This window comes from Rhinolophus sinicus, chromosome 3 (assembly GCF_057876585.1).
Source record: "Rhinolophus sinicus isolate RSI-liver-muscle chromosome 3, RSI-T2T, whole genome shotgun sequence".
Lineage (NCBI taxonomy): Eukaryota > Metazoa > Chordata > Mammalia > Chiroptera > Rhinolophidae > Rhinolophus > Rhinolophus sinicus.
The window spans coordinates 91,010,158-91,023,184 of NC_142503.1; the positions used below are offsets into that span (position 1 = coordinate 91,010,158).

The 13,027-nt window shown below is 57.6% G+C and overlaps 2 protein-coding genes across 10 annotated transcripts; both read right to left on the reverse strand.

Annotated features, from left to right (window-relative positions):
* Window positions 1-39: 39 nt before the first annotated feature.
* UFSP1 (UFM1 specific peptidase 1) lies at window positions 40-941 on the reverse strand. The gene has a single exon (XM_019752696.3). The coding sequence runs from the start codon at window positions 805-807 to the stop codon at window positions 175-177; it is 633 nt and encodes a 210-aa protein (XP_019608255.2). The 5' UTR covers window positions 808-941; the 3' UTR covers window positions 40-174.
* A 316-nt stretch (window positions 942-1,257) lies between these two features.
* Window positions 1,258-7,532, reverse strand: ACHE (acetylcholinesterase (Yt blood group)). 9 transcript variants are annotated; one of them, XM_088796751.1, is made up of 6 exons: window positions 7,192-7,494; window positions 5,576-5,761; window positions 4,187-5,279; window positions 3,385-3,869; window positions 2,455-2,624; window positions 1,259-1,596 (listed from the first exon to the last, which is right to left on the reverse strand). In XM_088796751.1, exons 1-6 carry the CDS (start codon window positions 7,347-7,349, stop codon window positions 1,475-1,477), a joined length of 2,214 nt encoding a protein of 737 aa, XP_088652877.1. In that variant the 5' UTR covers window positions 7,350-7,494; the 3' UTR covers window positions 1,259-1,474. The 9 variants fall into 9 exon arrangements, with proteins under 9 accessions (XP_088652876.1, XP_074184458.1, XP_019608292.2 ...); XM_088796750.1 differs by lacking the exon at window positions 5,576-5,761 and having other exon boundaries at window positions 1,258-1,596; window positions 7,192-7,532; XM_074328357.1 differs by lacking the exon at window positions 5,576-5,761 and having other exon boundaries at window positions 1,258-1,596; window positions 4,187-5,276.
* Window positions 7,533-13,027: the final 5,495 nt, after the last annotated feature.

Below are 13,027 nucleotides of genomic sequence, written 5' to 3' on the forward strand. Positions count from 1 at the left end.
ATGTCCCCAGATCCTCCCAAACATTGGCTGGGGCAGTGGTTAGCTGTCTTGCCACTTTATTGACGCCAAAGGCCCCAGCTTCTAAGCCTCTGCTTTTGAGAATGGATAGGTGTCTGTGCGGGTGGGGTGGGGTGGGGTGGGGCAGCTGACGGTCTTAGTTTTGGGATCTTTGCCTCAGTCCAGAGCTTGCCGCTGCTTTTCTGAGTTTCGGGTGGTCAAACACAGGTTGTAGAAGGAGTTGGGGTCAAAGGCTGTGCTTGCTTCTCGCCAGCCCACCCACCCAGCAGCCTGTAGTTCACTGGGGTTTTTTGGAGCGCCCCAGCAGTGAGGGTCTAATACCAGGACGTAGGCTTCGGTGCCTGGCCCCAGGCAGACCCCCAGCAAGGCCTTGGACTGGGCATCTGCATCCCCCCCAACCATTACAGGACCCCCGCCCCCTACGAAGTGGGAGTAAAGCCTCTCCAGTTCCCCCTGAAGACCCGCTCCACGGGGCACATGGCATAGGCGCCCCTTGGGCCCTCCGAAGTAGTCGAGGCAGAGGCTGGCCTCTACACAGCCGATCCAGCTCCGGGAGCCCCGGAACCCAGAAGGTTTGTCGCCCATGTCCTCCAGTGCAGTCTGCACGGCGGCCATCCCGGGCACGCCCTCGGGCCTGCCCTCTGGCCACGAGCACAGAGTCTGTAGAGTGCGGTATCCGCAGCCCCAGCCTCGGTCGTCCAGGCCGTCGCAACCGTAGTGATAGTAGAGGTAGTGACCCGAGAGGACAGCCAGGCGAACGGGGCCACGTCCGGGTGGGGCAAGGCCCATGTGGACGTCCTTCAGCAGATCCAGGGCGTTCGGCTGGAGCGGAGGTTGCCGAGGCCGGGCAGATGCTGCGTCCTGGCGGCGCAGAGCAAACTCCAGGGAGAACTCAGGCTCCAGCGCTTAGTCTTGGCCCTAGGTCTTGGGCTAGCTGCGGACAGAACAGGCACACACGACCTGGCGACTTTCTTGCCGGGAACCAGGCAGCAGCTGAAGGAGAGCACTGTGGAGGCTACGCCGACCCGCGGGGTTCCCACAATGCACCGCCGCGGGCCCCTCCGCCGAGCCCGCACCTCCCTTCTGCGCAGGCGCGAGTTCCGCCACGCAGGGGCGGGCGCGCTGCGTCCCGGCTCAGAGTCTGCCAGTGCGCGGGCTCCAGCGCCTATCCTTCGATTCCCTCAGCCCAGCGGTTAGGCTTTCCGTCCAACCCCCGCTTCCCAGTCGCGTACACGCCTGTGGCTGTAACAGTTTATTGGCAGCCCAGAGGGGCGAAGGCACCGCAGGGGAGGGGGCTCGGCCGAGACATGCAGAGGACCGGGAACCCAGGGGGAAAGTCGGGGTGGGGAGGGTCTAGGGCTCCTCTGTTATATCCCAGCCCCTAGATAAATAGTATATACAGCTAGTGGGCCGGGAGGGGCGGGCAGGGCGGCGGGACGTGGGGGTCCCGCCTGGGTCACAGGTCTGAACAGCGATCCTGCTTGCTGTAATGGTCAAACTGGTTCTTCCAGTGCACCATGTAGGAGCTCCAGCGGTGGAACTCGGCCTTCCACTGGCGCTCCGCTTCGTCCAGCGTGTCTGCGGCCAGGCCGCCCGGCAAGTGGGTGCGTGGCGGGGAGAACACGGGAAAGGTCGGGGAACGGACACGGGGGGTGGGAGCGTGAGTGCAGGAGGATACAAGGAGAAAATAGGAGGCCACGTGGGATAGTGGAAAAAGGATCAGGAGAACATGCGAAAGACGAAAGTCCAGAGGGAGAGTGAGGGTAGGGGCGGGGCCAGGGAAGGAGGAGGGAGGGGGAGAAAATGACCGGAAGACAGGGGGACGGAATGGATCAGAAGGGGGAGCATCCGTAGGTTTATGGGGAAAAGAGAAGAGACAGAAATGGTTGACGGTTATAGCCCCTCTGGGAGGTGCTATCTAGCCCGGGTTTTCCCTCTCCCCCAAAACTCCAGGCTCAGGCCCTAAGGAATAATTTTATAAAAAAAGAAAATTGGCTTTTTCATTTCTATTTAAACAACAAAGGCGTGTGGGTCCCTGAGACGGGTTGTAGGTCACCCCTCCCCACTCCCTGTCCAGTTTGAGTCTCTCGGTTTGAGGAGGGAAGGGGCACTGGGTCGGAGATCCCTGAGTGGTGCCCTTCTCCCATGGTCCCACCACTCTTTAGAGGAGGGTCCCCTGAGGCCGGAGGGGTAAGAGGCCGTGGTCACAGCGGCAGGAGCCGGGAGAGAAGGAGGAGTAGGAGGGGTAGGGAAAGGCCGGGCCTGGGCCTCGGGGCAGCCTCCCCGTGGGCGGGGCCTGGGCAGGTGCTGGGAGCCTCCGAGGCTGGTGGGGAGAAGAGAGGGGTTACACCCCGCCGGCTTCCACTCCCCTTTCTCTCTCCGCGCCCCATCCCCCAACCCCCTCCGCCAAGCCCCTGCCCGCTGGCCCCTGCGTACCGGTGGCGCTGAGCAATTTGGGTAGGAAGCCGTTCCAGAAGGCGCAGGCCTGTGCGCGGAGACCCCGCCTCACCTCCAGCGGCCGCAGATTTAGGCTCACGTACTGCTGCACTCCCGCGGTGTACGGTGGCCACTGCGTGGCTTTGGGGTCCTGGGGTTCATTGGGGTCCCTGCGGAAGGAAAGGTAAGGCTCAGCCTCAGGCAAGCCTGCCCCGCCCTGGGGGCTGGGGAATGGAGAGAGAGGAGGCTGCTTCCAGACTCCATGCCTTCTCCGCTCCAAGGGGAGCCCCATCCCCTCCCTCCCACTGCTTAATCCTTCTTTATCTTCTCCAGTATCCCTCAACATCGGAGTCTTCCCCTTCCTCCTGCCCTCCCTTTCTGTCTCTCCTCTCCCTTTCTCTCAGTTTTTCTGCTCCACCGTCGTCTTTGTTTCTCTCATTTTAAAAAACTGATGATTTATTGAGCCCTTACTCTGTAACTGGGCTCAGTCCTATCTCTACAAAACATCACATTTACTTCTGACAACGCCCATGTGATACCGGATTTATTGTCCCCTTCTTCAGGCAGGTAAAACTCCGTGTGCCCATGGGTGCATGTCACAGCAGATAAAATCACCACTGGTCCAATTGATCAGCTTTGCAGTTGACACACCGAACTACTATGGTAACTCCTCTGTCTCTCCTTGTCCATCTCTTTCCTTCGCCTCCCTCTGCTGCTGTCCTTGTCTTCTCAAGAGCTGCCACCCTGCTTTCCTTCCTCTTTCCTTCCTCCTCCTTTCCTGGTATCCTGTCATTCCCTCTCTCCCGCTTTATCTCCTTTGTGAACTTTCCCCTCTCTCTGCTCTCTCTGGCCCTTACTGTCTCTGCTTGTTTCCCCCCTCCCCCCCACCTCCCTGGCTCCTGAAGCCGTCCTCCCCTCAGCACTGCTGACCCTGTGCGGGCGAAGTTGGCCCAGTATCTCATCAGTCGCTGGGCAAAGGCTCTCTCCTCGACGGTGTAGTTTAGCGAGGGTTCCAGAGGGAGCCCAAAGATGAACTCGATCTCGTAGCCGTGGGGCACCCCCATCCAGAGGGGCCAGGGTAGTGTGGACGCACGGTGTTCAAAGATGTAGGCATAGACCCGAGCGCCCTGGGCAGCCAGTCGCCCAGCCAGCTGGGCCACTGGGCACACGACATTGTGGTCGCCCACCACATCATTCATGGCCTCCCTCAGGCGTGCCGGGTCCTCAGGGTGCAGCCAGTCTGTGTAATGCAGGACCACAGCCTCGGCAGCCAGGTCACTTGCCTGGGGGACCCCGACCCGCACCCCGGCCAGGAACTGGGCCCGGCTGATGAGAGACTCGTTGTCTTTGCTGAAGCCTGGGGCCCCGTAAACCAGAAAATAGGAGCCCTCATCCTTCACCACACCCACCAGCACCTGAGGGGACAGGAGGTGGGGGAGACACAGACAGACAGGCAGACAGAAACGGACAGACAGAGCCAGAGAGATGAACAGTTACAGACCCACAACCATGAAGGAAGAGAGTACAAGATTGGGGATGGAGAGGAGAAAATACACCCACATTTCCTTTCCTCTGTCCCACTGGCCACCCTGGGATCAAGCCCTCAGGGAAGAGAAACCTGGGCCTTTGGGAGTGGACCTTGAGAAGCTCTCATGTCTGGGTCCCCAGGGGGAGGGCGGGTGGGAGAACAGGCCTAGAGGAACCAGCTTCACCCCCTCCAGCCACTAGTCACCTGCAGGCCGTGGAAGTCTCCAGTGTTGATGAGGGCCTCGGGCGTGTCACTGAGGAAGTCTCCGTCCACTACAGGCACGAAAGAAAAGCGGAAGATGCTTTCCTGAGGCAGCACATGCCACTCGTGGTCCACCAGGTCCTGAGCTGGTCGTGTCCGCAGGCAAGCAACCAACTCTGTGTCATTGCTACCAGCCCCACCTGGGGGACAGCCTACGAGGCGGGCCAGTAGTGTGGCCCTGCGGCGGGCCTCTCCCATGCTCACCGTGGCCCAGGGCCCATTGGGTGCACCGCTTTGCAGCACAGCCCTGTGGAACAGGCCCCGGCTGGGTGGGGACAGCAGGTGCATGCCCACAGAGGCGGCACCTGCACTTTCCCCAAACAGAGTCACTGACATTGGGTCCCCCCCAAAGGCTGCCACATTCTCCTGCACCCACTGCAGGGCCAGCCTCTGATCAAGGAGACCCACATTGCCTGGGGCCTCCCGGCTCCCTGGCAGGGCCAGGAAGCCAAAGGCTCCCACGCGGTAGTTCATGGATACCAGCACAATTGCTTCGGCCTGGGCCAGGAAGCGGCCATCATAAACGTCCAAGGAGGAGGCCCCACTGTAGAAGCCGCCCCCATAGATCCAGACGAGGACAGGGATGGGGGTTGCAGGCCGAGGGTATGGTGTCCACACGTTGAGGTAGAGGCAGTCCTCACTCAGCTCACGGTTGGGGTTCCACATCTCGCTGCCCTCAAAGCCAGGGTACAAGGTGTCCACGTATTGGTAGCAGACACTTTGGAAGGCGGTGGCGTCCAGCACCCCTGACCAGGGCTGCTTGGGCTCCGGTGGCAGAAAACGACGGGAGCCCACAGGTGGCTCTGCGAAGGGGATGCCCAGAAAAGCAGAGACAGGGCCCCCAGGGGCCTCCAGGCGGATGCCCTGCAGCTGGCCCCCACGCACCATCACCCGAAGCTTTGGGTCCTCCAGGTGCTCAGCCTCTGCCCCTCCTCCCAGGAGGAAGAGGAGGAGGAGAAGGAGTGGGGCCATCGGGAAGGGAGTGTGTAGAGGACACCACTGGAGCCTCATGGCTGCCAGGGCAGGCAGGCAGCTGCTGGGAGAAAGAATGGCAGAGGGTAAAGGCCTGAGGCTGCCAGGAGGGAGGAGATGAGGTAACATTCTTGCCCGGGGTTATCGCTGAGCTGCAGAGAGGTGGGGCAGGTTGGTGGAGAGGAGGAGACAAATGGAGGGAGGGAGATGGACATAGAGACAAGGACACAGGCAGACAGGGAGAAGCAAGAGGGGTCAGAGACCAGGCACATAGACACCCAGCAGACAAATGTAGGGAACAGAGATGAGACCTGCCAAGCAATTCCCTCCCCTGCCCCGCAGAGGGCCCACCGCCCTCACCTCCTTGCCTCAGCTGGGTGGACTGGGTTGGGCCCAGTGCAAGCAGTGCGGGCAGCGGCACTAGAGGCCGCAGTCAACGTACAGGCCACCCGACAGGGGCGGGCCCTCGCTGACGGGAGGCGCCGAACAGGGCGCTTTCGGTGGAGTGAAGGAGAAGCCTCTCCTCCGTTGGTCAGGGCCAGGGCCCTTGGGGGGTGGTTTGGGCATTCAGGGTGTGGGAACCGTGGGTCCTGGGGCACCCCAAATCCTGCCTACTCCACACCCTCCCCCCCATCCTGCCTCATCCACTGTGCGGCACAGGCGCTGGTGCCCGCGAGTGCCGGTCAGCTGCGCTTCCCAGTCGCCTAGCCTCAGCAAACGACCTCGCTAGCCCTGGATCCCAGGACTCGAGCCCCCCATCCATTCTGATGCTGCTGTGCACGCTGCCGCCAGACAGGGGCAGTACAGACCGAGAAAAGGACGGCGCCCGCCGCCCCGAGTCCAGGAGCCGGGAACTTGGGGCGGGGGTCTGGGGGCTTGTAGGCATTGCGGAAGGGTCTGAAGGGCGAGCCGGGACGCTTGTGGTCCCGGAGCTCCAGAGATCCCCGGCTGCAGGGGCGGGGGCGCTATTTTGAGGCAGCAGCTGCTGCGGTTCCGGCATCTCCAGCCAAGGGATCAAAATTCCCCGGGTCGGAACTACCCCCTCTCGCGGCGGTCACCCCTCACCCAGTCTCCGGTGCCCCGAGCTGGGGTGGTGGTGGTGCTGAGATTAACTAGGAAACCCGAGTGGGGCTAATTATAACTCAGGGCTTCCGCTAAGCCTCCCCTTGCCCCCAAATAGAGACGGAGTCCCTGTGGGAAGGAGACGCCTGGGCCTGGGAGGGGGCTTTGGCTGGGCGCTGCGCCGGGGCGCTGGGGTCGCGGGATCAGGTGGGCCCGGCTGGGCTCCAGGAACCTGCGCAGCCCGGGCTCTGCCCCAAGCAGGGGGCATCTTCCAGTGACCCCAGACTTGGGGACGAGCTGGGGAAAGGGGGGCTCCGGGGTCCCCACAGGCAATTGAGAACAGAGGCGGCGGCCAGCCCTGCGGGGTGCCGGTTCCCATGCGGGCGACCGAAAGTCTGCGGCGGCGAGGGAAGAGTTAAGGATGAGTGTGGGGCGGTGGAGGGCGTCGCTGGGCAGGCCCGGGGGCGCAGCGGGCGTCCGGTATGGGGGCTTGGATCCCCCCGAAGTGCACCGTCCGCCGGACGCGTAATAGGCCACGGGCCGAGGGAAGGTCCCGGGAGGGGCGGGAGACTCACCTGAGGCAGCCAGGCCGGGCCGGGCCGCGCCGTGCCTCGCCGGGGGCTGGAGGCGGCGGAGGATCCCTAGCGCAGGCTGAGCCGAGTCTGACAGCCGCCGCCTTCGGCCCCCCGCACACACCCACTCCGGGCCACACGGCGCCCCCGCCCCCTCCCACTGTCTCCGCCCCCGCCCCTCCCCACCGCCCCGAGCTGCCACCTCCACTGTCTCCCTTCCTAGGAGCCGAGATCTAGAGACCCGGGAACCCAGACGGATGCCAGTGACAGACGCCGACAGACGGACAGACACGCGGTGACAGACACAAACGAAAGAATCGCAGCGGCAGGGCAGACACCCACAGTGATAGATGGACAGAATTTCCTGGAGACAGACAACGCAGACCGATGGTCTCCTGCAGTAACCGCCACAAACGCAGCGACCGACATTCACATACGGACGGACACACTCGGACACAGTGACAGCCTCTGTGGGGGCTGGGTGCGGGATAAATGAGCATCCCTAGACACGACACAGCAGGGGTGGCATTGAGGGACCGGCACAAGAAAGTGTGGCTGAGGACCTCCTCAGAGGTCCGGGCAGTACTGGTGGATAAAAGGTGACGTGGGACACTCCTGTGGGAATAGAGATGTGAATATGAGATCACGAGTGGAAATAAGGGGGCCTTGAAGGAGGAAGGGGACGGGAGAAGTCACTCGAGGACACCCCAGAAGGAAGCCCAAAGTGGTGGCAAGCCAAAGGCTGCGGTGCGAGGCCGCACTCCGCTGTCTTAGTGGAAACTTCTGGAACCCCCGCGGGTAGGTTATCTCTCGTTCCCTGACGGGTGACTTCGGACTTCGTCACCAGGGTCCGGCCGGGGCATGACATCACCAGGCCAGGCTCCAATTGGCCGCCGCGGCCGGCAGGTGGGAGCGGCCTGGCCCCAGCGTCCCCTGCCAGTTCTGAGGGGCCGGGTTCGCACGGACCCCCCCCACGTCCCGCCCTATGGGGGATCACCTTTGGGAATGTGCGGCCGCGGCGGCGTCTCACGCCCGACGTGAGGGCGGAAAAGTGTGCAGCGGTGCCCGCACAAGTGCACCGCACCAAGGGACGCCCCCCCCACCCCTATCCGGGCGGCGAGCTCCCGAGCCCGCAGCCCACTGCGTGCAGTACCCGGCGGCTCTGGAGAGCGTCCAGACATACGTGCGTGCGCGCGCGCGGCGGTGCGAGGCGTTGCGTGGGGTGGGTGCGCACGCGCACGTGCACTCAGCCGCCGAGCGCCCCGCAGGGTCTCGGACCGCGTCTGCCGCAGTGAAGGCCCAAGGGCACCAGGTTTCGAGGTTTCGTGAAGGTCGTGGGGTCCGCCGGAATCCAGAGACGTGACCCTCCCTGGGCCGTGCAGTCCTGGCTCTTCAACCTGGGCGCCCCCCAACCCTCTCGCCCGCGCACTCGCGCGCCCGCAGGCCCGCGGACCCGCGCGGAGTCTGCTCTCCGATGGCGTGAGGCGGCCGCCAGGTGGCGCAGAAGGTAGCGGCTCCGGCCTCGGAGACTGGGAAGGGGTTAGGGGCGATTAACCCCTCGCCATCTCTTCCCCTTGTTCCCGGCTTGCCGCGCTCCACTCTTCAGGCATCCCAAATCCCCTGCACGGACACGGAGGCTTCCTGCATCCGGCTTTCAGCATCCTGACCCCACTGGTTGAGGGCTCGCCAGTGATCAGACCACGGCCCCAGTCCAGCTCCCTGAAGAGCAGGCATAAGGTCTGTGGGTGGGGATGGAGAACAGAAAAATGGACAGTCAGTGTAGCTGCGGGAGAAAAGGAAATGACGCGGGCTTCCCAGCGTGGTAATTATGAATCATTAGAATGATGAAAAACAACTACGAATGAATGAATGAGCAGAGGCCTGCCCCCAGCCTAAGGCTGAAGGAATATTTGACCTGTAAAGGCCCTGGTCATGATGGGGGTTTGCCTCTCTGCCACGCTCCAAAATGAGCTGTGTCACACAGGCGCCTTACCTGACGTCTCCAATCAGGAGTCCCTAAACCTGAACCTTGGAGATAGGGCGGGGACAGCCTATATAGCCCCAAGTTATCAGGAATTAGTGATGCTTAGGTAGCTTAGAAGGTGAGAGAGCATGGCGTGTTCTAGGAGCTGACCCAGCAGAGACTCCCTCAGAAAGATCAGTGCTGATCTCAGGCTGGACCTGTCACTGGAGCCAAGGACAGGACACCCAGGGTGGGCTGGACTCTCCCAGGGAGGCAGACCCTATATTCATTTGGGTTGTAGTAAGTGGATTTCGCCAGAAAAAGTGCCCAGATGTGTCTACAGGGGCTGGAGTGGAGAGCAGTTCCTGCATCTTAGGGATGGCATCAGCAGGGCAGTACCAATGAGGGATCTGTGAGAGGTAAGGGTAAGGCAGCCATCACATCTGCATTCCAGCCAGCAGCAAGGACTAAAGAAGGGCATTGTTCTCCTCTTTAAGGACATTTTTTGGCAATCAATCATTTTTTTTGGAGTGTTCTGAAGCCAATCAGAACAGGAGAGAGAAGGGGAAGAGGAGTTTCCAAAGATGGTCAAGAATCTGGGGTGGGAAGAGAATGTAGCCATTGATGTCAGTACCCTCCTCCTCATTCCCCAGGCCTGAGGAGATGGGAGAAGGGAAGGCAGGCCCAGTAGCGGGGTAGGTTGGAATCTGAGGAGGATGTCCTACTCCTGGAGCCCCTGATGTGTTTCCCCCAGACCCTGGGTCAGGGAGGGGTCAGTCTCCAGTCAGATGAATCTGCAAGTCTGCACCGAGTCCTAGGGCACGCAGGCCCTGTGCCAGTGAGGCTGGCGCTCTGCAGCTGCGAGCAGCTTTGGGAGATGTGCTGACGGGTGTGTCCTCAGCCTGCAGGTTATCTCAGGATTGTGAGGGTGGAGGGGACCATGAAGACTGTGTCCATCTCAGAGAGTTTTTAAATGAGCAGGGGACCATTTGAGAATAAAGGGTGCAGGTGTTGGGAGATCCACAGTGCATTAGAGTAGAAACCCTGGACTGGCGGTCCTGACTTGAGTGTATGTCAGAATCACTTAGAGGAACTGATCCAATTGGTATTGGGTGGAGTCCGTAAGTCTGCATTTTTACCACATCATCAGGGCATGGTCTATGGTGGAGGTCTGAGGACCACATGAGGAGAAATGCTGGACTAGGTGCCCCCACAGTCAGTCCAAACTGACATCCTGAGGACCAACAGACTGTGTGGGTCAACACAAGGTGTGATGGGCAGTCAGCAGGTACAAGAGCTAACGGACACCTCCGGCCACGAAGGGAGATGGACAAGGATTTGAGCTTATTCTTGAAAATGGATACAACTTCCAGGAACAATTCATCTTTTTACCTTAAGCCCCTCCCCAACCTTAGTCAACCCAGGGATCTCACCTGTCTCGCCATGACACTTCCCTACATTGTCCAACCTCCCCAACGTCCTCTGTGACCCCACCCTCTACAGCCATCACTACAGGGATGTCCTGGATTCTTCCATTTCTTCCTTCTCCATGTCTGTTTACCCAGAAATCAATCTTGCTTTGACCACCAGTCCTGCCAATTCAGGGAACACTCCTACTTCCCTTGCGTGTCTGTCTCCCACTTTTGCCAACACAGGGAACCCCTTCTATTACAGTCCTTATCCCACCTCTGCCAATAAAAAAGATTCTCATCTCCTCTGTTTATTGGTTAGGATTCAGTTCAGCTATGTGAGACAGAAAAACCAAACAAAAATGGCTTGAATGAAATATAACAGACATATTTTTTTTTCTTACATAAAAGAGACCCAGAAGTTGGCCATGCAAGGTTTGCAGGGTGCCCTGGGTGCCAGGGACCAGGTTCCTTTCCACAGAATTTTGTTACTTAACTATCTTCAGCATGTACTTTCAACTTCATGGTATAACAGAGCTGCTGGAGCATCAGCCATCACATCTGCATTCCAGCCAACAGGAAGGAGGAAGGACTGAAAAAGGAATCACACACACAGCCCTTTGCTTATATCCAACTGGCCAGAACTTAAACCTAAGGTCATAATTGGCTATGCAGGAGGTTCAGAGATGTAGTTTTTGTTCTGCATGACTGTGTACTCGTAAAATTTGGCTGTCCTAATATTAAGGAAGAAGAGGGAGCAGATAATGGGACAGCCATTGTCTGAGGCCACTGCCCCAACCCCCATTAAGCGGGATTGACCTGCAGAGTTGGGAGCCTGAGGCATGCAAGAGGCTTTCCCCCCTCCCCCCACCCCTTCCTGTGACCCCTTCTAAAGGTTGGCCTAAAATTTGTACTTGATCCAATTTACATAATTTCACAGGATTCCTCCTGGGACTTATCCATCCATCCTGTTTGTACCTTTTCTCTCTTTTGTTAGTTTTGAATATATTACACCATTTTTAGTTTGTCTCTGGATAGTCTAATTTTATTTTCACAATTCTGTTATATATTTCACCAGTTTACAGTATTTCCCACGCAGTTCATCAGACATCCTTCTGCTTATTCTCACCCCCTTTCTGGCAGGGGGTGGGGTGGAGTGGGGTTTCATATCCTGTGCTTCGGATGGATTAGTTATATAGATATCGGTACCTTTCTCAGATTGATTTCTGTCCATGAGCTGTCATGGTTCTGAAAGGAGTGAAATGCACCAAGAGCGCATTTTGCCCCATGTTACATTTATCTGCCCTGGTGTCAGAACCCTGAAAGAACTCAGGATCTTGGAGTTATGACTCGGCCCCACCCCTGACAGGGTCCCCAGTGTGCAGACCCCCTGCCTGCTCAGATCCTGGCTCCAGCCAACCCCGCTGCTGCTTGTGGTTTAAATGCAGCACATCTTGGTTGACGTCTTGGGAAGCTGGGTTGCACTAGGTACTATCGAGGTTGGACACCTAGGGAGCTCCTGCAAAAAATGTCCCCAGCTGCTCCTGCAGGTGTCAGCCAGCCAATCAGAGTATCCCAAAGCAGAGATTCTTTGGATGAACGTAGCCATGGATCCAGGGACACCAAGCATCGGACACAGGAGAGGTGTAGAGGCAGGGTGGGATTGTCTAGGATCCCCTGTCTTGCCTGGGGACAGTCAGGCTGGCTTCAAAGTTGGCTGCATGGCCAACAGTCCTGTAGACAGCTGGAGCCCCAGGTGAATGTTCACAACATTGGGACAGCAGGTACTTAGGACCGGGTGAGGGGCTGTGTGTTGGCAGGCTTTGGGCCATTGACAGGTGGGAGCTGCGCAGGCAGATGGATTAGCTTTAAGCACCTGGGGCTCTGGATGTAGAGAAGGACCTCCCTCCTTTAGTTCAGTTGTTCTTTCCCACTCGCCTCTGGGCATCCATACGAATGTCCGTAGTACAGGTCAATGTGATGCCCAGAAATGAGAGCTAAAGGATTTCGGAAGAATTGGGAGAAGTTATTTCCTGGCTGGGGATTTCTTTTTTAAGTTACAGTTTATTCATTTGAACAGTTAACAAATTCATAAAATTCAAAAGGTATAAAGAGAAAAGTCCCCTTCTTACCCCTGTCCCAGACACCCATTTCCTGTCCCTTGAAGCAATGGTAACTGTTGGTCAAGTATTGCATTTATTAGCACTAGATATCCTACCTCTAACCCAGGTGTTTACATAAATTGTAGCATCTTATACACACTCTTTTGCACCTTGACTGTGTTTTGAACTCAACTGTATCTTAGGGTTAGTTACAGATTGGTATGTAGACTTCTTCATTCATCTTTATTTCCTTCCTTTTTAATGAAAAGCTAACAATTGGATTCATACCCTACTAAAGGGTATTTAAATTGCTTTCAGTTACTTGCTATTACAAACTTTGTACATAAATCATTTTGTAATGTTACAGGTATATTCTGGGATAAATTCCTTAACTTGAATTGCTCCAGCAAGATATGAAAGTTACTGGTGGCCTGTAGTCTTGCCAACACATTCTGTTATAATTTTTTTTTTTTAAATCATGGCTCATTTAAGAGGTGAATGGTATTTCAGTATAGTTTTAATTTATATTTCTTATTATGAGTGAGTTTAAGCATCTTTTAATTTATTTAAGGGTCCCTATTTTTCTGGTTTCCAATGTACTAAGTCTGCTGTTTTCTTTATTAATTTTTCTTTCTGCTTTTCTTAAGCTTATCGTATTGTTTTATAACATAAGAAGTGACATAATTAATTTGCTTATTTTTATT

Excerpts from the sequence above, each read along its gene's own strand:
- UFSP1 (XM_019752696.3), bottom strand. The coding sequence starts at position 807 with ATGGGCCTTGCCCCACCCGGACGTGGCCCCGTTCGCCTGGCTGTCCTC.
- ACHE (XM_088796751.1), bottom strand. The coding sequence starts at position 7,349 with ATGCTCATTTATCCCGCACCCAGCCCCCACAGAGGCTGTCACTGTGTC. Across the intron at positions 5,280-5,575 it reads CACCCAGCTGAGGCAAGGAG|CAGCTGCCTGCCTGCCCTGG; the intron begins GTGAGGGCGGTG and ends TCTTTCTCCCAG. Across the intron at positions 2,625-3,384 it reads GCCAACTTCGCCCGCACAGG|GGACCCCAATGAACCCCAGG; the intron begins GTCAGCAGTGCT and ends TTCCTTCCGCAG.